The sequence below is a fragment of the Oculina patagonica genome, chromosome 4 (assembly GCF_052425735.1).
Source record: "Oculina patagonica isolate OP01 chromosome 4, crgOcupat, whole genome shotgun sequence".
In the NCBI taxonomy this organism is placed as follows: domain Eukaryota; kingdom Metazoa; phylum Cnidaria; class Anthozoa; order Scleractinia; family Oculinidae; genus Oculina; species Oculina patagonica.
This window is the reverse complement of record NC_135761.1, coordinates 3,336,354-3,363,531: the sequence shown is the minus strand read 5'-3', so window position 1 is coordinate 3,363,531 and position 27,178 is coordinate 3,336,354. Positions and strand designations below refer to the sequence as shown.

Genomic DNA, 27,178 nt, shown 5'->3' with positions numbered 1-27,178 from the left:
TTACTTGGCTATCAGTGATAAATTCTCCACCTGAAAATCTTTTGACCTGCGAAACTGTGACTCGGAAGCGTTTTTGTAGCACTGTGGTTTGGAAATAATGCTATTATTTGCGTCCTGTGTGTATGATATGTGTTGTGTGAGCGCAGTCAATGAACATCAGCTGAACCAGGTGGACAGGGCGGCAAAGCATCGTGGGTAACATCAACAACAAAGCCCGGAGTGCAAGTTGTGGCTGAAAAATCGGATGTTCTTCAATTGACGGTTTCGAATCATGATGTGCTGAAACGACTGTAGGTTCTGTGAGGTCATTTTATAGTCCTACAGCAACGCATTTTGATCAGCCATGGTTAAATTGGACGGGGTAAAAGATCAAAGGCCTGCCGATTCGGCGCCAACTTCGAGTAGTGGGTTGATCTGTTATATTTGTGGTGCATCAAATGCGAATTGGCCAGTCTACTGCAGATCTCGGAGTTCAGAGAAAATGCCGTTTTTTCCTTTCTTGGAGTATCACGAGCCGGCTGAGGGAGCTCGGCCAGTGGATAAAGTGAGCGGTAGGATCGATTCTTGTACCGTGTGCTTCTCTTTCCTGACTCAACAATGGCACGCTTTCGAACGAAACGACACTCCGGTTATCAAACGAATTTACTGGCTTAAAAGGTCGGGACCTGATTCAAGCGGTGAAAGAGCTCAAAGCCCTGTTGGAAACAGCCAAGTCAGGTCCGAAGAACCAATGGCTATCGATAATACAATGGCTGAAGAGAATTATGACACCGAAAGCCCAGAACAATGCACGTTAGCTCAAAATGAACTATCGGAAGGGAATTTTAATGCGACCACTTCAGACATGGAAAACGTTAATCCGATTTCTGAACACTCGGCTGGCCCTTTTGTGGAGAATTCTTCGCTTTCTGTTGGTTCTCGACGTGCTGTAGGCCTTGAAACATGTTACATCTGCAGTAGGCGAAAGCCTAAAGAATTTATGAGAAGTGTTCATACTAGGCCTCAGCTCAAAACCGAGACACCATTTTATCCATGTCTTGCCCGACATGTTCCGCCCACAGTAGCAAAGCAGATGGACTACCTCGGCAAAGTTCTTGTTTGTGAAGCTTGTCAAAAATTCTTATTTCGCCAATGGCAGGTTTTCCAGAAGAATTCAACCCCTCTGAGTGAGAGACAGTACCAGTTGAGATCTGACCCCTCCCTCCCTAGGGAACAACAGTCCCAGCTGTCAACCATGGTGTGCTTTATTTGTGGAGTAACGCAGCCTGCGACATCAGGAAGATTTCTCTATTCACGCAAGCATGCACCTGGACACCCATATTATCCATTTCTAAACAATCTACCTACGCCTGAGGGAGCCATGCCGCTAACAAAGCAAGGGCTCACACGGGCTTGCAGTGGATGCCGTAAATCTCTCCATAGACAGTGGAAGCATTTTGAAGCTGCTGGGATCAGTGATGACAAAAGGGAGTACAGGATTCGCAATGAGGTCATGATTCATTCCGGAGGAAGTGTAACAGATTTGACGGAAACATCAGCTATGATAGCCTGCTATACCTGTGGTCAGCAGTGTTCTGAGTCTGATTTGCGACCAGTTCACACCGAGGCAAACACCAATCCTCTAAAAGAAAACCTTTACTTTCCTTTCATAGCTACACTGAAACCTCGGAAAGATTGCAGACAACTGGATGCAGAAGGTCGGACATTTGTTTGCAAGAAATGCCATAAACAACTGAGAGTAGAGTTGGAAGAGTTTGAGAAAAACCATGTTCCCCAAGAGGAGCGTTCCTACGTATTGAAACTAAGTGCAGCAATTACAGAAGATCTAGACATCTCTTCAGTTTGTTTTCTCTGTGGTATTACTGTTAATGCGTCATTTCATTTTAAACTTTATTCTTACCCTCATAGTGGAAAGGGAGTCAGTGACGGAGGTCCCTTTTTCCCTTTTCTGTCATCTCGAGAGCCTGCTCTTAATGCTCAACCAATTGATAGCGAAGGCACGGCAATTGCTTGTGAAATATGTTATTACAACTTAATGGCACAGTGGAATGCATATGAAGAATCAGACATACCTGAAGAATCTAACAGATGGCTTCGAAAGTATCTGGTATCCTTTATAAACTGCTACCTTTGTTGTAAGCAAGTGTCAAAGGCTTCTTCTGGAGCTGTAAACAAACAACTTATAACATTCCCTTCAAATCACCGGCCTCCAAAAACTGGAATTGCGGTTAACAATGGCAGAGATGTTGTTTTATGCGATGGTTGTCAGAGGGACGTGCAAAGAGACCTTGAAGCAATGGATGATTCTAATGCTGCATTAGGCATGTTGTCATGGCAACAGGACAATCAAGGCAAGGACGGCCAGGTAAGAATATATTAGAATTATACACAACTATAATATTATTTTACCGGTATTTAAAATTACTGAACTGCTAATCATTAAGGGGGAGATAGATGAATGCTTGCTTGATGGTGTTGAATGCTTGCTAAACTGCAATATTTTACCGTTTCTTTGCAATTTGGCTGGAAGATACAGTCTAAACAGCAAAATATGCACATATAGCAAAATATATGTACACAAAAACAGAAAAAATCTTGTAGTTATCAAATATCTTCATCATAACGTCTGCTTCCAAAGAAACCAAAAAGTCGTAATTTTTGAAAATTATAAATTCATAATCAAGTGTTTTTAAAGTGTAGATACTTTGTACTTAGAACTTGTTTATATAAGCTTGATTGGATGCTTTGGTGTACATTATGACTATTCTGATGAACTGATATATTTACCAAATTCTCAGAACAAACTCAGTGAGACAGTAGGGAGAAATAATACTGGAGGTATATTTCAAATAATTTAAAAAACACTTAGGAAAAAATCCACAGAGATAATGATTTTATAGTTACCGGGTACTGTTTAGACAAAATTTCAATTCTGTGACTTTACAACCAACTTTCACTATAACAGACACTTTCAGGACCACAATTTGGTGTCCTCAATAGAGAAAGTCTGTAGAAGTGGGAGTTATTTTCAGTAATTCTTATTCGCCAGGACTTGAACTCCTGTCCATAATAATGGGGCGTCCGTAATAGCGAGGTGTCTGCAAGGTGGGAGTTGACTGTAGTTGCAATTCCTTGATGATGTGTAGTGAACTTTGACATGCCATCCAAATGTATTAATAATTCATGAAACCAAACAAAGAATTAGTTTCATTAGAAAATTAGTTTCATCAGATCCATAGTCATCCTGATTTAAATCATTATGGATATTTGACTGAATACATAACAAAGAGAATTTGTGTTATTACTTCATTACACAATGAAAATTTTCATTATACAACCCCACCTCTGGCACATTAGTTTGCAAACACTGTTGGAGGACATAGCAAAATCAATCACTCTGTGAATCTTGTTAATAAAAAAAGTCTTTTTTGTCACATGACTTAGACCAACTTTAACACATAACAAGTCCTTAAAATGAGCAGTTATCAATTTCTATTTTCTCTTTCCCATAAATTACAAATTTAAGTAGACAGTTCATGTACATGTACATGAAGGTCCTTGCTGTGTTAGGAAAAACTTGATATAAAAAGAAATTCTCCCAAGGAAATTGTAGAAACTGTATGAAAAAGACTGAGGAGAATTTAGATGTCAATCTGGCAATGAAAAGATGCATTCTTCTTTTTGTTGCCTAGTTTAAATGAGATAGTCCTGAATAACACCTTTTCCAAAAACTTAAATTGGATAATTTGTATATTTTTTGTGCAGTTGTTATTGTTAAATTGTTAATTTTTGCAGCTTGAATTTTTTCTGTTTTAGTGATTTTCTATTGCTATTGAAAAATAATGTTCCAATCCTTGCCGTGTACCTTTTCCTAGCATTTCTTATCTGATTCCAGACAGAGTACATGTAACGACAAAGCAAGAAGGGTAAATTGGAACAAAGCTGAACATTTTTTGTTATTATGGTTGTAAAAAATATATATAATTGCTATAATTGCCTTTTTATGATAAATTAGAAATTTATTCAGAAAAACATGAAATTAGGTAAAATAATTATTCCAATAAAAAATAAAACAATGTTTCACTGAATGTTTCCTGTGTTTGAAAAATGGCTGCTTTTTAAATGACATTTTGTAATTAAAATTTATCTCTTAAGCATCATTAGGCAAAAGACAAAGAAATTGATACAAAGAGTCATTGTATAGAATCCAAAATAATGTTGTTGTTTTTTTAAAAAACATGATCATAATTTAATTTTAAAATCTCAATACCTCAAATTGTCTACAATTTTTGGGGTCTAAAAGTACACTGTTGCTTCACCTATTCTGTTATTAATTTCCATGATAAAATAATGATTTTGTTTACATGTATGTCTGTACATACATGAAGACTGGGGAGATTTTATGTGTACCCAAAGTGTACAAAGTTGAATCAAATATCAGAACTTTCCATTAGGAGGGCAAAATATGCATACTAATGTGTGCAAACCAAACAGTATACTATCAAAAGATATGCTTTGTGGTCCCTTTTATCTGCTAATTACACAAAAATGTTTGTATGCATTCCTTGTTTGTCAGGATAAAATTAAATCTTTAAAACCAAGGTTTCCTGCACCATATGTTGTAGCAATGAGTTAAATGTCACAGCAGTCATTGGCCCAGTGGTTTTGGCTGACGTAGTCATTGTAATGTATTCAGTAATCCAAAGACCTCTCTGGGCAAACACAAAGGTGGTTGTTAACGCGGTTGGTTAATTGTGGAGATTTGCATATGAATAGAACAATAAGGAACAGGTGGCACCTAAAATAAGAAAGCAACACTAAGGCTCTGATAATATCTAGCTTTATTTTAGTGGAGATTTAGCATCTCTACATTTGCTCAATTGTTTTGGGCCCATTCTTGTGAAGGACAAAGGTTTCTAGAGCAGTCTTTTGTGTTTGTTGATGAAAGCATGAGGGAGCATGGTTTGGCTTCTCTTGCTAAATAAAGAAGCAATACGGTAAATGAATAATTGATTAGAGGAGAGAATATTGAGTTTGTCGGTGCAAGAAGTTTTTCAATGAAGAAAATCAGGCAAGATTGAGGAAGGTATATTTTTTTGATATGTACATTTTGATGTTTAGCACAAAAAATTATCTCTCCTTTGGGTAGATTTGATTGTGATTATTTTTGGTGAGTCTCTCAGGGGAACAATTTGATATACTGAATAAGTTGTGCTGTCATGAACAATAGAGAAGCACTAGGTACCAGAAAAAACCTGCTAAAATGCTTTGCATGACATTAACTGAGATTATTGTCTCAAAACGTTTTCAATTCTTGTTAAGGCCAGTGTTTGGAGAAGACATATGGCAACTTATGCTAATCAGGCAAAAGAAAATTATTGCCATGAGTTATAGGCTTTAATTTTGCACCAAGCCGTTATTATATCAGCATATATTAAGCTGCTGAATATCATTAAGTGCAACACTAACAGAAATCTACCTCTATCATGGGAAAGGATTGATTCTTATTGCTTTTGTAATTACTGGGACACTTTTCCCAAAGGTAAGGCTCACATTTTATCAACTTTTTCAAGGCTACTATGAGGATAAAGGTAGTTTATGCAAGGTGTTGTTTTAGGCTAACATGGCACATGTTAAAAAAAAACAACTCAACTGAGAAGTCAAGTCTTTAGACTCAAATGGTTTCCAATATTTCTGCTTACAATAATTTGCCATATGTCCTTTTACTGTGGAGTATAATCTGTTTGATTTCGAGTTCTAAAATCTGTTGTTGTGAAGCACATGTCCGTAGTTGTTTCCAACATGAGGTGAATCTATTGTTTGTTAGTGCTTCATCCTAGTTGGTAATTTATATTAGGGGAAAGCTGATCATTCTATTTGTGAATATGTGAATTTTAAATTTATGGTGCAATTGCTGTATATTGTTCACAAAACCTTGAAAATGGCTGTTGATAGCTTCCTTACTTGAGTATTTAATACAACATGAATCTAAAATGGAAATAGCCATTTACGATCACTTTTGGTAGCAATCATGAAAACATATTAAATTACATTCAAACATTCTGATCAGTGTGGCAGATAAAAGGTTAGTGGAATAGCTACATATGTACCCTAAAAATTGTTTTTGCATCCCAAGGACTTTTTATCAATGCTATTACCACATTATCTTATACAGTATAAAAGGAAAAACATGTTATGATTAAAAGCTGTTGTTTCAGACGATAGACTGATGCAAATTTAATGGTCTTCAAAGGAGAGATATTGTGAACCACATATAGAACAAGCCCAGAATAACTTAATAGCCGTTTCAATATAAACTGATCTAAAATGTTTTATTTTTTCTATGATATGTTCTGGTCTGCCCATTTTCAGAAGAAACTGCAGCATAGATTGATAGAATTTGTCTTAACCTTTAACATTCAAACATGGCCGTGAGATTTCTTTTGTTCATTGGAAAATCATATATTAGCATTATTTTTTCCACATGAGTTAATTACACAATTTTAGGCTACAATACATTGCTTTTGCCGTGTTTCTGTTCCCATTGATGAATTTGGATCACGAATTGTATATCATAATCATCAAGCTATTTTGAGTATATTTTCTTTTGTTTACACAAAATGCTTTTTTCAGTATGCATATGTATTTTTTGTACAGTTCAATGCTCACAGAGTTTATATGCACTGATCTTCAAAATGCTTTTTCCTTCAGTATATATTTTACTTCTGGTAGTTTTATATCAGTTGCACAGTCAATACAACTCTTTCAATTAAATCTAAAAAATAATAATTTTGATACAAGAAACAACATAAAACTCCTTAATTAAAAAGCTGATTGCCATATTTTTCTTTTAAAGTTATTTCTTAGAAGGTTGTGCTACTCCCTTTTAAAATAGATACCCCCCTTGTTGATGATATTCTTTTAAAGTGTCATCACCTCGCTGCCTAATAACTAAATGTATCATTCTCAGGAAGAAATTGATCACTGTTGGAATTTTAAGATTCACAATTTCATGTAAATATTTTAGTCACATTAAAGCATGCTTGATTTGTTGTACATTATATTCACACAAGATTGATCATCTCTGAACAATGTGAAATTTAATACTTGAACAAAAATATACGATATGGCATGCTTTTTAACACCCAAGAGCGGTGTTTTCATGTTTGGTGGTTTTTTTTTTTTTTTTTTTAATGATTTTTAGTATTTTATATGAATTTTAGTATTTTTATATGAATTTTAGTATTTTTAATGAACTTTAGATTTTAAGAATTTATTATTACTTTTGACTGCCTCAGATCAGAACACGTATTGCATTATTCTGAAAATTAATATCAGTTAAATGCCGTTTTATATAGTTGTGTGGCATTAAAAAGATTGAAATTATCTACTGCTTGAGGTGAAAAGCACTGATGTTTCTAGTTGGTATTCTTCCTAGAATCTTCGAGAGAGTGAGATCAAAGTTCACAAATCCAAACTCACCAGCCAGGGCCGTGTTATAGTCATTGACTCCAGCGAGGAAAGTGAAGAGGGTGATGGTAGCTCGGCTCAGCTGCAAAACAAGAAAGTGAAGTTGAATACCAACAGTCAAAGTTCAAATGCGTCCCCCATGCACTATACAACATCACTTTCACCTGGACTACAACCTGTGTTGCATAATAAAGATTCAACTCCTGCGTCAACTGACTCGTCGATGTCAAGAGGTCAAGCCAGTTTTGCAGCAGCCCTTCGAAAGTTAGCCAAACAAGCTAAACCAGTTCCCTCGTCAGCTTCTTCTCCTGCTCCGTCTGACAGCAGCTCTCAGTCTGTTTCACCAAGTGTCTCGGCTGTCAGTGGAAAGAGTGCAGGTAAAGATTTTGTTAGCCTTTCTTGGGTGCTTAGCAGTTAACCAAAAAAATCCTGGAAATTTCCATTGGAAAGCAAATGAAACTTACAGTAATTTTCCTGAAAATCCATTCAGAAATTGTGGACTATGTTTTGAGGTAGTTCTTTCATTCTGGTCGGTACGAACCCTCCGAAAGTTTGGTACCATTTGTTCATTTTTCCCATCAAAAAGTCTGTGTCCGAGCCTAAGTGGCCCATAAAGCCGGAGCTTATCATGGTTTCCGTAGCATTAAGCGACTAGGAGTATTGCTACTCCCCCCAGATGGGATGCTGTCCTTCGCAGGGTTACCTCCCGCAGTAATTCGCCGGTACCCATTTATCTTGGGTGGGAGAGGCACTGTGAGGTAGTGTCTTGCCTAAGAACAACGGTGCCTGGCCAGGTCTCAAACCTGGGCTGTTCGACTGGGCCAAGCGCACTAACCATTAGGCCACCGCGCCTCCCATCAAGGAAATCAATAACTGGAAACTGAATTGTAAATGGTAAGCGCCATCTCTTTCGGTTGGTTCGCTGTTTTTGAAAAAAACACTTACCATTTGATTATTCAAAGTCATTCCAATGGGCCAATTCTACTAAAGGTGAACAACCTTGTCACAAGATCCTTGTATGATTCTTTAAAGTAGGTCATATAGTGTGAAGGTATGCTTCCCCACAAAAATTTTTAAAATGAAACTCTCAAATGCTGCTTCCAGCATCAAAGTACCAGACATGACATGGTACAACCGGCCTCAAATACAAATACAAAGCCTGCATATAATTATGTTTTAGTCATTTGACTCCATTGCTCATTTATCATTTTGATTTTTTTCCACGTCTACAAAATTTGGTGATCACAGAATGGTATTTAATATTATGTGATTTCATCAATCTTTTGAGACATTAAAAAAAAAGTTTTCACCAATTAAAAAACACATGTCAGTAAGGCACCACATAAACAAGCTGTTGAAAAGCCATAAGCATTGTAAGCACTGTAAGCATTGAACTTTCGGAAATACATGTAAGAAAGGTACATCTTAGTGTAATATTCCAGCAACTTTATTTATTTTATTTTAGGAATGTCTCCATCAAGAACGTCGCCATCAGTAGCACAAACAGAAATGAATACCAAAGATAGAGGAGATCGTCAGAGTCCAGGAGTAATTGCTATCCGCACTCCTCCTGTCCCGCCCATTTCTGCACTGGATCCAGATCACAGAAATCACCGACCAGGTATAGTGTAGCAAATAAAGCAAATTAAAACATTTTGGAAGGAAAGCTAAACTGAAATTTTCAGAGGGGCGATGGAGTTCAAACTAAAAAAAAATTCTTCTATCAGGGAGGTGTACTGTATGGATAATGGTATTTTCTAGAACAACACATTTTATTTTGTAAAATTAATTTATGTCGCAGTTAATTTTTTATTTAAACTAGTTAGTTTTTTCTTCTAACTAGTTTTTTTTATACTTGTCTAGTTAATAAGTAAAAAAAGTGAAATACCTCTCCTCCCTTGATGTTTTGTTAAAACTTATCCACTGGCTAGTGATTTATCCTGTGGATAGCACTTTCCGCCCTTTGAACAACTGGGCCCAGCCATGTTTTGCCATGTTTGCCAGTGCACTGTGTGCATTGTTTTACTGCATGGGCCAGGCATGATTAAGTATGCCGAACGGCTACCAATGCATTGCACAGGTAAACAAGCCACTACTTATGAAAGCTCTGATCAGTCCAAACAAAAATAATTTTCTATGTGGAACTTGAAATATCTTTCTAATCTTTCTGTCATCCGAAATGATTTTCCAACTTTTTTTTTGCTCTCTGACATAAATTAAAATGTAAAAACCACTGTGTAGGAACACACAAAAGTGACCTTAAAGTTACTGTTTGCCAATGTGTGGTTCCAGAAAATATCCATACCCCCCTATGGAAATGATTTGCCCTATAACTCCCCCCCCCCCCTCCCCACCCCTCTGGAAATTCCAATATAGCTTCATACATTGCTTTAAAGTTTTGGGTCTTTGTGACCCTCCTCCTTGGAATAACCAATCCCTTCTGTGGGGGGAGTATGGATATTTTCTGGAACCACACAATTGGGAAGAATGATACAAAGGATTTTTCTGCTCAATCAGGAGCCAGCATTCGAAGAGCCGTTTGAAAATGGTCTGGAGAGACTCATTTCCCAGGGGCTCTTTTCTGCTCTTCTTTAAAACGTTTGCCACTTCAAGTTTTTCCGGGTTTACTTCGTTTTTTTACCCCAACTAATTGCCCCTGGGTCTCCATCTACAAACACTCCTTTCCTTGTCTGAAATTAAATCATGCAAAATAAATGTTACAATAACCACAAACAGTACACATCTGTCAAAGTTAATTCTAAACACTGAGGTACATGTAGTCTTGTTAGCTTTAAAGTTTTATCCCTGTCTTGGTGGTCACAGGTGTAAAATGTCCAGGGTGTGTGTGTGTGTGTGGGGAGGGGGGGACTCAGGATTTCAGGTGATGGGGATGAGCATGGGATTTTTTTGGGTTAGAATTTTTCGATTCCGGGATTTTTTGGGAAGGAAAATTTGGCAAGTATTTATTTGAGTGGCTTGATTTAAATAGGGTTTTTTGGGGTGTCTAAAACAATCTGAAGATTTGTGGTCGTGCCTTGTCTCCATAGTTCTGCAAATAAAGTACAAACAAACATGTTTCTAATGTTTTCCTTTGTGTTATATCATTCCCCCTTTCTGCAAATTTAAGGGACAGAAATTCAGCATGGGATTTTTTGGTGGTTAACTTTTGGTCCAGGGATTTTTGGGGGTTTTATTGGAAGCTCTAGGGATTTTTTTGGGGTCTTGATTTTTGCCCCCATTCGATCATCCCTGTCACTTGAAATCCGAAGTACCCCCCCCCCCCCCCAGGGTAAAATGAGGTCTGTATTGTGCTAATAATACAATCTTTTTTATTTTTGAAGGTGACCCAAATAGGGGTCCCCAAAGACCAGAAGTTAGCCACCCTCGCATGGGCCATGAGGTGATGCCAGGTGTATATGCAAGCATGCCCAGAGGTAGGATATCTATATTACAAAACAAAGGCAAGGAGTTAGTTTTCACTCTAGAGTGTTCCAGGTGGCGAATTATTTTAACTAAAGAGATTATATTTAATTTGAATTGAACTGTTAAGGAAATGGAGAAAAATAGTCTTGTGTGTTGAGTCTTTAGTGCTGTGAATTTGATGAAATCATTTTCATGTGATCAACTGTTCTAGAATCCACATGGAGATTTATTGTGATTTTATTCACTTTTTGGTTGAGAACTTAGTTATTTGAATAATGAGCCTTGCACTTTTTAGCCTTGTTTATTTTAATTTGGCCAAAGCCACCTGTCTGAATTTCTGACTACGTTCTCTTCATAACATCAACTAACTGTGAGTCGATCTGAGTCTTGCAACATGCCACACAGTTAGCCACTGCAGAATCAAGTAGGGTAGGCAGAAATTAATGCTAAGCCAGTTTATTCCCATGTTGTAGATTTTACAGAAGTCTTTTTCAAAGCGTAACTTAATGAATTATTTGTACAAGAAACAAAATGGTTTGAGGCACTTCTAGGCGGATAACAGAGACAGTTTACAAGGTTTTTGAAATTGGGATGGAGCAGGGAGTTGATTCACAAAATTTTAATTTCTGTATTCATCAATTTGCATTCCTCTTGTGGAAATTTCAGTTGCCTAGCAAATTGACAAAAGGGTAGAACTGCAGAAATCTCCAAACAAATTCATCCCTTATGCCTTTCATTGTTGTTGAATAATTAATAAGATCAGTGAATTGTGGTGGATTTTCTTGAGGCCTTTTAAGCTGCTTTGAATCAGGTATGATGTTGGTTTTTCTGTAAATTATAAGACATCCGACAAAAAAGTTTTTTTTGTTTTGAAAGAAGGTTACATCTTGGTTCAGTTTGTGTAAAATTTGAACAATATTTATTCATGTTTGGTAGGGGGCTATTTATAATTGCACAAGGTTTTCAATATGAAAGGGGTTAGAACCATTAAATATTTTTGTAGTGTCTTGCATTTTGTGAGGTTTGTAAGTTATCTTTTGAGTTGAAATTTAAGTTGAGTTTATCCTCAATATTTAAAACGTTGGAGGTTTGATCTTAGAAGTTCAGGCCTTTGTCTATCATTAGCAGATAAAACCAAAACACATTTTTATTTGTCTTGAATAGCAGGTCATTGACAATAATGCTACTTATCAATATTCTTACACAAAACTCTTTTACATAGAGATATGTTGCATTTCTTATGAAAAATTATTTTTGATGTCATTTGATGTTATTTTTGATTACTATGAATGCTCAAAAGCAAGTCACATTAATCCACAAACAGATATCTGCCAGCAGTTAATTCAGATTAAGGTTTCCTGTTTATTTAATGCTTTATGTAAATGTTGCTGTCCTTGGTTTATGTAGATCTAACACGACTTGTCTCCTTCTCAATGAATTTTTCCTCACACAGATTAAATTTTTTTTTTAACCATTTTCACGTACTAGGAGAAATTACTTTGTTTGAAATTGATGTGTTCTTAACATTTGTAATATTAAACAATCATATTTTTTTTAGTCTGTTATCAACAACCTATTCATGATGGGTAATAATCTGAGCCCTTACTTAATTTATAATCATGTGTTGCTCTGTGGTTTTTTCTTCCCTGGGAATATTAGCTCTTACACTTCAGCCTTAAAGGGACTATGTCACAGATCTTAACAGATTTTTGAACAGCCAAAATTTATATTGTGTCGTAGAAAACTTCAAAATAATGGTCCATAATTATTAACAATTGCTATTTTGGAGCACTAAAACTGTTTGAAGGCGCGTTTGGCTGCGGATGGCTTGGATGGAAATGGATTGCAATTTGAAAATGTTAGCCAACGTTTTCAAGATGTTTCCATGCGCCTTCCAAAAAAGTCGATATTTATAGCCGAAGTTTGATTTCTATCCCCAAATAAAGGTTATATCTTTGATCAGGTAAATGTTCAAAGATAATGTTTTTTATGGGTTAAGTTGCCCACCACAAAGTTCAGAACAGTTTAGACCAAAAATCTGGGAATTCCCCCTGAAATAGTCCCTTTAAGCTATAAAACAAGTCAAAAGAGGAAATGTTTACAAAAGAGGACACATTGATTACAGCAAATGATATTCACTTGAGGAAGATAAACCACAAAGGGATAACCTCTTTTATTTCCTTTTCACTTTTCTCGAAAAGGTGAATAAACAATTATTATTATTGATATCTTCTCTACGCATATCACTGAATTTTGTTGTTAATCTTTGCATTATTTTATTTTTCTGTTTACCTCGAAAAGCGAAATTAAAATCATAAAATTCTAAACAAACGCCTGTAAAAAATTGGTTTGATTGTTGGGCAGCATTGTACTTAGATCATGTTTCATTGTGTCAGATACCCTAAATATTTTATGGCAAGATAAGTTTAATTTGCATCTGAAAATAATTTTGAGTTCCTTATTCTAAAAGAAGTGAATGGAATTATATCAGACACAGAACAATTACTATTCTGTTGTGTTGCTACATTGTAAACGCATGTTAAAGGCCCTTTGAGGTCTATTGTTTTTTGTAGACTGGCCTGAGTAAAAAAAAGCACCAGCCCTGTACTGTTAACAGTTCTTATCAGTTCAAGAATTAAAGCCAAACATTAATTTAAATAGGGACAACACTTTGTTTGTATATATATAATGATTGACAGATTTTAGATCCTTTTGGTTTGTTGATGTTAGATCAGGCCTTCATTTGAATACGTTGCATGTTAGTGCTTTTTAGATACATGGACTTAGATGTTACAAACAAAGTTGACTTGAGGCTCAATCCTGAGAATGAAATGAAAGTGTTGGTAAATGCTGGTAATAACTTATAATACTTGGTGCTAATTGTGTTTTCTTTTCTAGGTCATTCAGAAGTGCCCATGCTGTCGGAACATTACCCAGGCACAGAGCCACCCCATGCTCCTGTGGCCTTCTATCCAGCTTATGGTGCTAAGCCAGACTTGCCCATATATGTTCCTCGAGGAGCCCATCCCCCTGGGCCCCCTCCTCTCCTGGCCTCCAAACGGGATGGCCCAGAGGCCCACATGTTACCAGCATTCTACCCAACACCTTACCCACCACCGGTAAGATCATTATTCTTTGTAAGTAAGGATCAAAGGAGAAGTTTCTTTTTTGTCAAAGAAATGATTACTAGCTGTTTCTACTGTGACTTCTTTGTGGGCAAGTAACATGTTTTGTTAGTTGTTTTAAAATGTCGACACTTATAGCAAATTTGGAATGCTTATATTTTTTAGTGGTAGCTCTGAGTTTACTTTGCTAGTTGTCATTTAATGTAATCCAAACCAGGTTAAGGATCCAAACTCCTTATCAGTCAATATACAACTAATAACAGTTATTAGTTGTAAACAATAAGTAAATTAATTAAGATTTAAATGGAATCAAACTCGGAAAAAAAAAACTGAGTTCCAGATGGGATTTGAACCCACGACCCTCCGTGTTCTAGGACGGATGCTCTAACCACTACTGGGACTCTGTGGTGAGCAAGGGTGAAATGTGGGCTTTTGACTGGAACCGCATCACGCGGTCACACAGCCAAATGATTTCCGAGTTTGATGCCATTTAAATCTTATTTAATATCTTTGTTACTCAATTTGGAAATAAGTAAATTATTTACTTATTGTTCCCCTGTAGGTAATGGATCCCCATGATGTACGATTCAACAGCTGGAGGCAACAGCGTGCGGCAGAACATTTACGACAGCAGCATGAGAGACATTCCATTTTGCCAGATGGTACTATAATTGTGGAGCCATACGACATTCCTGTTGGCCATGTTGGTGATGCAGCTCGGCATTTGCCACCAGGAAGTGTTGAATCATTTGTCAGGAAAAACTCACCGCACTTAAGACCTGGGGATAATCCCGAATCAAGGGAAACAAGGAAGCAGGTTTGAAAAAGACATAATAAAAATGAATGAATGAAAGAATGATTATAATTGTGTTAGCACTAATTCATTCATGAATCTGTTCCCTAAAAATAATTATTTTAGATCCAGTTTTTGAACAGACACCTCAATAGACAATTTTCGCATTCTCGGTATAGGACTGGAACTAGCTTGTAATGGAGGCTAATGCGGGGGAATATCATTAAAAAGAGCGTCATGAATTTACATGAAAAGATTACCCGCAGCCTCCATTGCAAGCTAGTTCCATCCAAACAGGGAATACGAAAATGGTCTATTGTAAGCACTGTAAAGACAACTTGAATTTTTTACATGTCTCCGTAAAAGAACATTTTCAGTCTGTACTGCACAATCTCTGTTTGTAATGTTTATACAGTTGAACTATATTGAGTTGAAGGAAGTAAATCTATTAGCCGGCTAAGAGTCACTTTTCTAAAAACTTAAAAAATTGCTCCAGAACACTAGCCTGTGAAAGCAGATGTATATCTCTCCAGAGACAAGCATCAGCTGGAAATACACTTGCGTTCACAGGCTGCGAGAGCCCGGGTCTCCAGACTGCACAGTAGGGGCTGAAAATCACCTTTAAAACTTGTTAATTTTTAGGAAACAAGTGAATCTACAAAGAAAGATAAAGAAAACGATAGCGCTCAAGGGGAACCAAAAAGAAGTTCTGGAGAGGGACCACTACAGCGGGGGTTGTACCATGAACACAAACAGGGATCCTGTCCTGTTCATGGACATGGCACGCCTGGTGCGGCACCAACTTCGAGCGCATCCGAGCCACCTAGAAGTCATGGTCTTCATGTCCGAGCTGACCCAGCATTGGTGTCTAAGTTGGGGCGACCAGGAGAATACAAAAGAATGTTCCTTCCAGCTCATGACGTACCGGTGCTTCATCCTTACTTAGTCCACCCCCCTAGAGATGCCCTCTACCCTCTCCACCCTCTGGATGAGAGGCATGCAGAGTTTGTAAGGGAACGAGAAAGACAGGTTAGTGTAAATGAAGTGCTTAAAATTAATAACATGATGTGCTTTAAATAATATGTCATTCAGTCATATTGACTGCCTTGTGTTATTGTTTTTGATAAACAATTTTTCTTCCAAATTTGTTTTCAGTTTGAAATGTGTCAAACTAGTTGGATTTCTATTTTCCTCTAGCCCATATTATGGTCATTCATAATGAATATGAGACAATGCAAATCAAAAACAAATTTAAGCTCAACATAAACACTCCAGTTATTTAAATAAGTTGTTTCACTCATATGATGAAAATAATAAATGGAAACATGTTCCACTGTTGACTCCACGAGATAGTGATAAATAGACCACAGACCGTATTTGCCAGCTTTCTATCTTAATTGAGGCCCTGCCAGGGGGGTTCCCGTGTCGCTTGTCTAAATTTAAAAATGTGCCGTGTCGCTGTTTTATCGCTCTTCATGTCGCTGTCGGTAATTAAATTGAAGGAAAATTGTTGTCCTTGTCGGAATTTAAGTTTTCCCATATAGGGGTTGTCGTTTGTCGCGATTTTATCAGTATGCTGTCGCTACTTTTTGGGCCATGTCGCTTGTCGGAATTTACCCTGGCAGGGCCTCTTACCGTAAAAACCCGCAGATAAGCCGCACCTTTTTTCCAAAAATTTTCGCTCGAAAGCGGGGGTGCGGCTTATCTGCGGGAACATTCGGAAAAGGTGCAGTAGATTTTCGTTAACTGATGCTAATTTATGGAAAATTATGTAAATAAATATAACATAAAACTACAAGAGAGTACCGGTCATTGCTTTTGCAAGTTTGACAGCTCCTATACTGTTTGCAGTGTCGACAAATTATGGCCTATAACTTTAACAGTAATATTGATACTTTTACGAGCGAGAAAATACCACGAGTATTATTTGTTTCTTTCTAATTTTGCACTTTGATGGAAATTTGTCGAACTGATTACGAAACTCTCTTTATGCAACAAGTTTATCTCCAATAGATGGCTCCCAAATCTCTTTAATTTGTCGATATGATAGCCACGAAACCCGAACGCCTCCATTGCCATCTTGTTTTGCTTTACGTTCTCGCCCTAGTCCCATATTTCGCGTCCGATCAAATGCCTGGTTACTAAGCTACGAACGTTCTGCAAACGCGTGTTCTTGTTGTTGTGACACAAAATCTATGGAAAAACTGCGTTGAATGAAGAAATACCTGTCAACAAATGCCAGAAAAAGATCACCCATAATATGTCAAATTGGTTTTCATTATATTAAAGAGCTAAATTGTGGGTAAGACTGAAGTATTTTCTGTTTCAATGTTCATTGAGTTTACGTCGTGAAGAAGACTTCCTAAAACTCAATTTGGATACTCGACTTTGGATTTTCTTTGATTTACGTTCAAAAAACTTTTTTCCAACATTTGAGTTGTTAAACTCGGGGTGCGGCTTATCTGCGGGTGCGGCTTATACGCGGGTGTTTACGGTAATTCCCAAGAACGATAACACAATGTGAAGCAGACCTGTAGGTGATGTAAAAGAAACCTTCACCAATTAAGGAGTATTACTCCCAGTTTTTCTAAAGCTTGATAGTGCTACAACATACATCTTCAGAAGTGACCGTTAGCAAGATTACAATAAGATTTAAATGTGAAATAAAAGACTGGTACCTAATCTAAAAAATATGCCAGTGATGTTAATTAATAACAAACAGACTTAAAAATCTGCAAAAGATTCAGAGAAAACATAATTTTAAAGAAAATACAATCATGTATGTGGCAGTTAGTAAGGTGGATCAGTCTTTTGCACCGGTTGAGAGTAACCTTTGTGAAGACTGATGTAGTTTTCTTAACTTTTGTTTTGGAAGGAGTTCTTATTGCATGAACGGCTGATGTTTGAGCAGAAAGAAGGCCTCCGTGCACCAGGAGAAGACTGGCCGAGGCATCACATGCCTCAGGAAAAACCTGGAGGGATTGGTGTGGTGCATTATCCTCAACCACTTCATCAACAGCGACTAGATGCCAGCAAAGTACGAAACTTAATTTGTGTTTTATTATCTCCAGTGGGAGGCGCAGTGGCCTAATGTTTAATGCGCTGAAATCCAGATTCGGTCGGTTCTTGGACAAGAAACTTTACTCTCACAGTGCCTCTCTCCACCCAGGTGTATAAATGGGTACCAGCAAATTTAAAGCTGGAGGTTCACCCTGTGATGGACTAGCATCCCATCCAGGGAAGAGTAGAAATACTCCTAGTCGCTAAATGCTACTGAAACCGGGATAAGCTCCGGCCTGATGGGCCACTAGGCTCGAATGCAGACCTCCCTCATCAGTTTAAAGTTAATTCTATTTTATGGTTATTAAGAATTGTATTAAAATTAGTAATGGGTGTTTTTCTTGACGTGATCACATCAAGGCTTAGGAATTAAGTACCCAGTACTCTAACAAGGATAAACTCACTGTGTCAGCTTGGTATATTGATGTAGTAATCTTTCTATTTTCTTTATTAGAGTCCCCACTCTGTGGACCATCACAAAGGTGACCCATCCTTGGCTCGGATGGTAGCTGGCAGGGAGGCTGAACATCTTTACAGGGGCTTCCCTTTTCATCCTTTCCATCCACCTCCGCCAGATGGAAAAGGATTTGGTGATCGTTATGGAAATGAACTTGATCTTCGACATCTTCATCCTGAGAGTGTAAGAAGACCAGCTGGTGGGCCATCAGAGAGACTGGGCATGCGTGAAACACCTTACTTAGATTCTCATCCATTTAGCCGCGAGGTTCTCCATGGGAATGTACAAAGAGTGGAGAGAGCTGGCATTGGTGAGAGAGAGTGGCAAAGACGCGACAGGGTAGCGCTTGTCAATGGAGATTATCAACCTGGTGAGTGGTGGTTTACCACTGTAATCCCAAGTGGCAGCTGTCAACATAGTGAAAGCCTTGATGTTCTGTAGCTTATAATGACCGGTATACTTGTGCTTGTGCTCAACACTTCCCACCCCTAGGAGCTCAGTCATTGTTAAGCAGAATGAACTATTGTGTGCCTAAATTAATTACTACTTAAAGGGTTTGTGGCCTTAACTGTGATAATTAGAAATAACTTTCTTTAAGGTTTAATGTCAAGAAAAAATAGGGTTTTGTTTTGACTTATTTCCAATTTTAGGACAAAAAACTTAAAGCTTAGAGTGCTACTCTTATTTTCAGCTCTTATTTTCAATCTTAAATAACACACCTCAATTTGCATTGTAGATGTACCCAGACCAAAGTCATCCGATAGATCATCTCCTAGCCTGACCAAAAGAATTAAAGTTGAAAGAACTATGGAAGAACCTCCTGTTAAGGCTGCAGTTAAGATAAGACACAATCCCTATAAACTGAAGTTTCTTGAAGGACTAGGGCTTGTTACTGTGGATAAGAAAAAAGGTAATTGTTTGTGTGAAGGGTTAAGAATCTAATCTGACAAGACTTTTGGCCAACATACTGCCAAGGTGTTGATCAACGAGGGAATGCTGCATGTATACTTCTGATATGCTGGCCAACACACTACATGTTGAGTAACACAATGCCAGTGCATTGGCGGATGCACTACCAAGGCATTGGATCCCAGGGGGGGTACTCCGGGATCCAAGTGACGGGGATGTGCGAAGGATTTTTTTGGGGTCGAAATTTTCGATTCCGGGATTTTTTTTGGGTAGGAGAATTTGGCAGGTATTTTTTTGGGTGACTTGATTTAAATAGGGGATTTTTGGGGGTATTAAAATCAAACTAAAGTGCCTTGGCGCGGCCTTGGCAATTTAGGGGTTATTTGACTAGGGATTTTTTTGGGCGTTTTTTTTGGTCCAGGGATTTTTTTGGGTAATGTCGGGAGACTTAGGGATTTTTTTGGGTCCTGAGTTTTGCCTCCATTCGATCATCCCCGTCACTTTGATCCCGGAGTACCCCCCCTGGGCATTGGATCACACACCACCAATTAATGTGTTAATGCACGTTAAGTCATCTCATCTCCTCACACCAGTAGGTACATAAAGCCTTCCTGTTCTCAATCCAACATTCACTGTTGTTCCATGTTGCCGCTTTGGCAACACTTCTTGGAACACTTCTACCCTGTGCTTTAAAATACACACTGAACAAATAAAATATATTGTAAAATTCATTAACTATTCATGAGGGTGCAAACCAATCCCAGCACAGTATTCAGATCACATGTACACAACTGTAAACCCCAATACAAATCAAACAAGAGAATTAACTTTTGATACAAACTTCTGCTCAGCTAATTAGTATTCATTAACTTTTGATACAGATCTCTACTGATTCACATAACAATACTTTGCATTCAATTTATTGTTTTCATTTCACAAGTAGAATAAAATATTCGTGTCCGATCTGTATGGCCATTTACAGTGGCTTGCCTAACAGCTCGCCATTTTAAATGCCCATACAGATCTCCCACTCATATTTTATCTACTACATAAAACATGTCTGACCTGATGCTAATATGTCAGCTGCCACACACCTGTGGACCAACATGGCAACAATCAACGACATCACCTAAGCGCTGCTTAACACACTACCATAACTATGATGGCCAACATTGACAGAGTAAGCTGTCTGTTGATATATTGGGCAGATTAGATTCTTTCCTTTACCAAAATAATGTTCTTTTTACTCTTCAATTGAACAAGCTCTTTAGCAGTTTATTAGTACATAAAACAAAAGTTGTATGCAGCCATGTTTAGGTTTGGTTTATATAAGGATATAACAGAATAAGGATAATAAAACCCTTTGGTTTACATGGATAAGTTTTGGTGTAGATGATCATAGCAGAACCATTCCATTTGTTTGCAGAAATGAGCCAAGGAGGCACAACCTTGAAGAGAAAGTACGAAGGTGACCACAACAATGAAAATGGTGTGGATTCTCCCAATAACTTGACGAATGACAGCGACGTTAATGGTAACCAAGACGATAACATTGAAAACACACCACCACCACTTCCTAGTGCAGAGGTCAGTTTTTTTTTAACATTTACTCAATTAAATTGACAAATCAATAAACTAGTTAACTTAGTTTTTGTTGTTATGTTACAGTAAAAACCCACATAATTTATAAGAACCTGTTAGGCTAAGATTTTCCATTTAGACCCCCTTACATAAGACCTCTATTAGCCTAAAATATGATAAATGATAATAATACAGGCACTTATCTATTATGGACAGTTTATCGGAGTCCAACAGGTACAAAAGTCCATAATTATAAACTCTATAATACAGACATTTTTTCTGTCACTTTGGTGTCTGTATTAGGGAGGTTAAAGGAGAAGTTCACTCCGGAATGGCCATTTATTTTTTTACACCAATAAAAAGTTTATACAAAGATATGTTATTCACCAAAATTTTAGCCCCCAACGAGCGCTATAACCCTACGAAATCTTATCCAAAACTCGACAACTGGACGCCGCCATCTTGGAGCTGGTAATGTATGCGTGACGTCAAAGAGCTCAGCCTGAAGTTTGGCGGGAAAATTTAAATACTCGAAACTCCTTGTTTCTTCGAAGTGGCTTTTGTTTGACAAAATGCCTCTTTGTGCAGCTCCATTTTTCTCAAACAGAGCTCCAATAAATACAAAAAACAAGGAGTTTCGACTATTAAAATTTCCCCGTCAACTTCAGGCTGAGCTGTTTGACGTCACGCATACATTAACAGCTCCAAGATGGCGGCGTTCAGTTGTCGAGTTTTGGGAAAGATTTCGTAGGGTTATAGCGCACGTTGGGGGCTGAAATTTTGGTGAATAACATATCTTTGTATAAACTTTTTATTGGCGTAAAAAAATAAATGGCCATTCTGGAGTGAACTTCTCCTTTAAACTGTAACTAACTTGGTTTCTGTCCTTACCTTAAAGTTGAGTGGCTAAAATTTGTTTTTTTATCAACAGAAACTAGACTTCATGGCAACGCTTGGCTTGTTACCACCCAGTAAGAGACAAGGTTAGTAAATGATTTGCTAACGATGAGATGTAAGGTCAAGTTTGTGTCCCCAGTTATTAGATTTCCCTGCTAGCGGGCAGATCACCATGTGTTGTCTGCTTGTTGTTAGTCTTTATCAGACAGCTAGGTCAGCTGTTTGCACATCACCATATGTATCAAAATGGTCAGCTTGTAACTGATGGTTTGACCTTATTACGCGTATTCTGGGGAGAAACTGTTTCCTCGTAAGCTGGCTGCTAGATCAGCCATTCTACAAAGTATGGTGGAACTCGATGAGATCTCGCGTGCGCAGAGCCATTTTTTAGCAGCGTGTACTGCATGCAATACAACCAGAAGTCAGCTGCTGCGGTCAGCTGTCATGTGCATGCCCCCTGTTGCTGTGTTTGCAAGTTCTACAAACCCTGATAGCCTTATTATAGGAACCATCCAAAAGCATTTAAGAGTGACTTGTGAAATTCATGATGCAACAATGAATCTTCTGAAACTGTGGGACTAGGTATAACTGATGACTGTTGTTTGTTTATCTTTAGAGCTAGAGCAATCATATGAAATTAAGAGAACAGAGAGAAAGAACCGGAAAAGCAGAGGCCGTCCTCCTAAGAGAGCACGCAGGGATAAAGAGGTGATTATCATGATCATTCTAGTGAAAATATAACAACAAATCTCTAGTTAGCTTTTAATTACTGCAAAATGTTATAAGAAGAGAATCAAAGTAGATTTCCTTCTGGATATAATGTAAAAGACTGTAAATTGCACTACTCTGCTACACTTCTCTAGAACTGGCAAATATTTTTGCGGTTTTCAGTGATATGTGAACTCTGCAATTCAATCCTCAACCAATGACTTAATGCTTTTTGCTGCTGTCAATCAACTTAGCAGACCTCTCAGAAACAGATTCACTTCAAATGGGTCAAAAGATTACAACTGTCAGTTGTGATTGGTCAATTGGATCCATTTTGTTTGTTTCTGTTTTTCATGGTTCGTTGGCTGTCGCCATAATTATGATTGACAGCAGCAAAAAACGCACTCGCTAGTTGGATTTTGAATTTCAGAGTTCGCATATCACTGAAAACAGCAATAACAACAATAAGAAACTTTTTGTTGTTTCCTTATTTATTAGAAAATCGGCATTGATCGTATGACTTTTCCATGTTGTTGTAGAATGACAGGGACTCTGATAACAGCCAAGGTTCTCTGGACCCTGATGCAATAACAGGACCAATCACTCGACAGAAGCAACAACTACTACAAGAGCAGGAAAGAAAAGAAAACAAAAACAAAGATGCGGACAAACAACAACCTGTTAATATAAAAACAGAAGACGGAGAAAAAAGGATTGCTCAATATCCCCATGAAAGAACCTTTCGCCGAGGTAGTGACGAAAGATATCGACAAAGCCCCACTATGAGTAGTAGCACAAATCATCTGCCCCCTCGTCTAACACTTCAGTCTCTCACAAACATGGAAGATCCTTTTAGTAACATCAGCGCATCACAATTTAGACCACCATATCTTCGACACACAGGGCTCTTGTCAATTTCACACGAACACGGCAATGTTGCCTCTCATGCAAGGCCTGATCATCGGACTGTGTCGCAACCAATAAGACCTGAGCCCCTGAGAAGTATGGGGATATCGTTTAGTGAACAAGAGACAAGGGACTACCTTTCACAGCACTCAACCGGCATACAGGGGCGGCAGTTTGGACCGTTACCTTTGTCAGAACAACAACTCGGGAGTAGAAATAAGCAAGAGGAGTCCACAACAAAGGTGAATTTATTGTTTTCAGGCTGCTTTTGTGATTGTAGAGATCACATTCACCTAGAGAATGTACCAACTGTTTTGAATGAGGAAAGTAATATGGTACAACTTTCTAGCTCATAATCACCTTGTGGATCGTCCCAAAAATTTTTAGTTGGCCAATGGGTTTTTTACTAGATATAGGGTGGCCTGTCTAATGGTACTCTGGATTAGAGGTCCGGGCTCAAGCTCTGGCTATAATCTTTGTGTTGTGTTCTCCCGGGGGGGGGGGGGGGGGGACTCCCATATGAAAGTGACGGGGATGCTCGTCGTCTCGCTTAGGGGTATAAATTTCGGACTTTGGGTCTCGCTTAGGGTGTTCTGGGGAAAATGGCAATATTTTTAGCCGTCAGGGTCTCGTTTAGGGTTGCACGCGAAGAAATATACAAATATAAGTTCTTTTATTTAGGTATCTTTTAGGGGTCTAAAATAGCTTGAGCCACACCCAGATTGGTCTCTTTTGGGGGTTCTTTTCAAAATTTCCGACGAGCATCCCCGTCCCTTTAATATGGGAGTCCCCCCCCCCCCCCCCCCCGGGTGTGTTCTTGAGCACTTCATTTTCACAGTTCCATGAGTTATTAATTAAAACCTGACAATGGGGGGTGGGGTAAATTTGTGAAAGCTAAACATCTCATAACAAGTCATTTAGTGGGAGTAGCAATATATATGTAAGTCACAACTTGCTATTACCAGTAGCTCAAAAAGGCTTTGTTAAAAGCTTTGTTTAAAATGTTTGTTTCTAGCCCTTTGCAGCTAAATAGGTTTTAAAACTTATTATAACTTTTACTTGCAATGAATCAAATGTTAAGGCTCTTTTGAGTTGTGGTACCGATTCCTGATAGGCTTTTTTTTTAACTTTCACAACTTTTAGGATGAGAAGAACTCATCATCTGGAGACAAACAAGGGTACAAGTGGACTGGAATAGAGTCTGTTATGCAGTCTTATTTCACACATGCTGCAGGTAGGATTCTGTGGACACTACGAGGTATAATTATTAGGTGTGGTGATGGTGTGTTATTTATGGGTTAGAGACTGTCGTGAGTGTTTTGTTGACAAATACACGCATGCGATGGCTGCATAATGAACGAGAAATTTTCAATACTGCACGAGGCGCAATCTGATTGGCTACATAGGTCCCCTTATCAATCAATAGACGGCACCCGGAATGCGTGCTCAGATTTTGCTGGATTTTATCAATCAAAATTTTCAATAAATCAATTCTTGCCATATTCTGTGTTTAATAGGTCAGTCAGCGGGTTATGCTAAAACAATTAGACGGCTTGCTCTTGGTTTCTACCAGCTTTTGATAGTTGGCTTGGGGGTTTTGCCCCTTGCCAACTATCAGCCGATAGGAACCTCTAGCTTGCCGTCTAATTGTTAAATAGATCCAATCATGCATAAAAGGAAAATACGTTTTGGCTTAATGATACACAAAATTAGGTTTTAGACTAAAATTTTCCAAACTTCCATCTTCTGCCTGGTAATTACGTTATCTCAATTTTAAAGGAGTCCCAATGAGTATGGATACATATTAAGGTATAATATGACCGTACTAGAAACTTGTCTGACCCAAGCAAGGCATAAGTGAAGTTCAGAAGGGCATTTTTCCAGGTATGCGCTTTTATTTATTTGCTGTCTGTCTTTCTGCAGAGAGGGGTCTTGAAATAGGTGTTCTTCAAGACAATGCTGATGTATTAAAGACAAAAAACCTTTCTCTGAATGAGGAAGCACATGCTCTTAGTATACAAATGGAGGTGAGTGTGTATAAATTTACAGAGGTGTAGCAGAGGTATAGGGTACAAATTATAGGATCACATAATGGTATATCGTGGGAGGCGCGGTGGTCTAATGGTTAGTGCGCCGGACTCCGGATAGAGCGGTCCGAGTTCGAGCCCCGGCCGGGGTCACTTGTGTTGTGTTCTTGGGCAAGACACTTTACTCTCATAGTGCCTCTCTCCACCCAGGTGTATAAATGGGTACCGGGTATAATGCTGGGGGGGGAACCCTGCAATGGACTAGCATCCCATTCAGGGGGGAGTAGAAATTTTCCTAGCCGCTTAATGCTACGGAAACCGGGATAAGCTCCGGCAGTGTGGGCCGCTTGGCTCGTGGCTTCTCCTTCCTTTTATAATGGTATATCAGTGTTTATTAAAAGCCAGCCATGGTATATTGCAACTGCTAAGGCCAGAAAAGCCAGCTGGTCTTGTTGATGAGCCAGCTTAGATCGATAGAGTTTTCTTAGCAACAACCCTGTGAGTTTTGATTGGTTTACAGGCCATGGTATATGAGCTCATATATACCATGGACCATATAAAAATGGTAGGTGTAGGCATCAGCAAGAACTGCTAAGGATCTCAAACATAGCAATTCTTAATGTTTTTCATAAGACAATTTTCCACTCACGCCTGTTGGATACAAGATTATTATAGTACGTGCCTCGTTGGCTATCTACCATCCAATGTCCAACGCGTGCTTGTGGAATAATTGTTACCGGTAATTTTTTTTTTTTTAAAAGAACAGATCTTAGGGTGATTAAAGTTTTAATTTTATTAATATTGTTCCTGAAAAGCCCCTTTTGGGAGGATCAATTAAACATGTACATAAGCAGGGTGCTATGAGATAAACGTGTTTTTTTTTATAATTAGCAAACTGTGCAACACTGTTTGCAGTTTAGAATATGTCTTAACTTGTAGTATTGTTCATAATAATACTTGAAAGCAAGGGCTTTTTTAGGTGAATTTATAACTAACAATATTATTTTTTATTAATTTTTATATGCCTTTCCTTTCAGAACCTTGCTCAAGCCAAGAAAGAACTTTCAAAAGAGCGGACCACCCTACAAGAAGGCCTAGATAAACTTCATTTCTTTATTGAAAGTCTAAAAAGATAATATATTTGTAACATAGATGTAAGATTCTATATTTAAGAGCTACATTTTTCATTGCATTCTCTTATTAAAAAGAAAACAAAGTTTTGCCCTCACATTATGCACAGACACAATAGTGTCGGAAAACCTTTCAGACTTTTAAAATATTAAAGCTCAGACATTAATGTATTTTTCAGCTTGAAGAGATTTCTATGTTGTGTGCAAAGGTTAATTTCCCCCCATGCTTTTAAAGAATTATCTGTTAGCTAGGTATAAGAAAAGTTTAAGTGAAGGAGAAATAAATAAATTCTATTGAAAAAGGAAATTTTCTGGTGGTGTTTTAATAATCAGTGGCCGTTTGTCAAACCTGCAAGTATTACCAGTATATGGATTGATTACACAGGTGCCTCTGGTCAATTAATAGGTTTTTTATTTATTGCTGCTAACAAAACTATCAATAAAATCAGTTTTATTGACTTTATTTTTAATTATATTAAACAGATGAGCCACTCGGTGAGGCTATCTGTTGGCCAAGCCAAAACCAAGCCCATGTCCAAGTCATGTTATCTACAACCCCAGGGGGGGGGGGGGGTACTCCGGCTTGTAAATGACGGGGATGATCGAATGGAGGCAAAACTCAGAACCCCAAAAAATCCCTTAGTCTTCCGACATTACCCAAAAAAATCCCTGGACCAAAAATAACCCCCCCA

At 38.0% G+C, this 27,178-nt stretch overlaps 1 protein-coding gene across 3 annotated transcripts; it reads left to right on the top strand.

Moving 5' to 3' along the window:
• On the top strand, positions 1–26,891 carry LOC144651177 (uncharacterized). 3 transcript variants are annotated; one of them, XM_078511068.1, is made up of 17 exons: positions 1–2,365; positions 7,439–7,847; positions 8,936–9,091; positions 10,812–10,904; positions 13,792–14,012; positions 14,581–14,835; positions 15,454–15,840; positions 17,687–17,848; positions 18,326–18,698; positions 19,065–19,238; positions 20,664–20,824; positions 21,750–21,801; positions 22,332–22,423; positions 22,963–23,571; positions 24,473–24,563; positions 25,253–25,356; positions 26,394–26,891. In XM_078511068.1, the coding sequence occupies exons 1-17, from the start codon at positions 344–346 to the stop codon at positions 26,490–26,492; spliced, it is 5,460 nt and encodes a 1,819-aa protein (XP_078367194.1). In that variant the 5' UTR covers positions 1–343; the 3' UTR covers positions 26,493–26,891. The 3 variants fall into 3 exon arrangements, with proteins under 3 accessions (XP_078367194.1, XP_078367196.1, XP_078367195.1); XM_078511070.1 differs by lacking the exon at positions 1–2,365 and adding an exon at positions 4,805–5,086 and having other exon boundaries at positions 26,394–26,866; XM_078511069.1 differs by lacking the exon at positions 1–2,365 and adding an exon at positions 5,321–5,542 and having other exon boundaries at positions 26,394–26,866.
• The last annotated feature ends 287 nt before the right edge of the window (positions 26,892–27,178 follow it).

Coding starts and splice junctions, on each gene's coding strand:
- LOC144651177 (XM_078511068.1), top strand. CDS start 344: ATGGTTAAATTGGACGGGGTAAAAGATCAAAGGCCTGCCGATTCGGCG. Junction 14,013..14,580: donor CAACACCTTACCCACCACCG/GTAAGATCATTA, acceptor GTTCCCCTGTAG/GTAATGGATCCCCATGATGT. Junction 20,825..21,749: donor CACCACTTCCTAGTGCAGAG/GTCAGTTTTTTT, acceptor TTTTATCAACAG/AAACTAGACTTCATGGCAAC.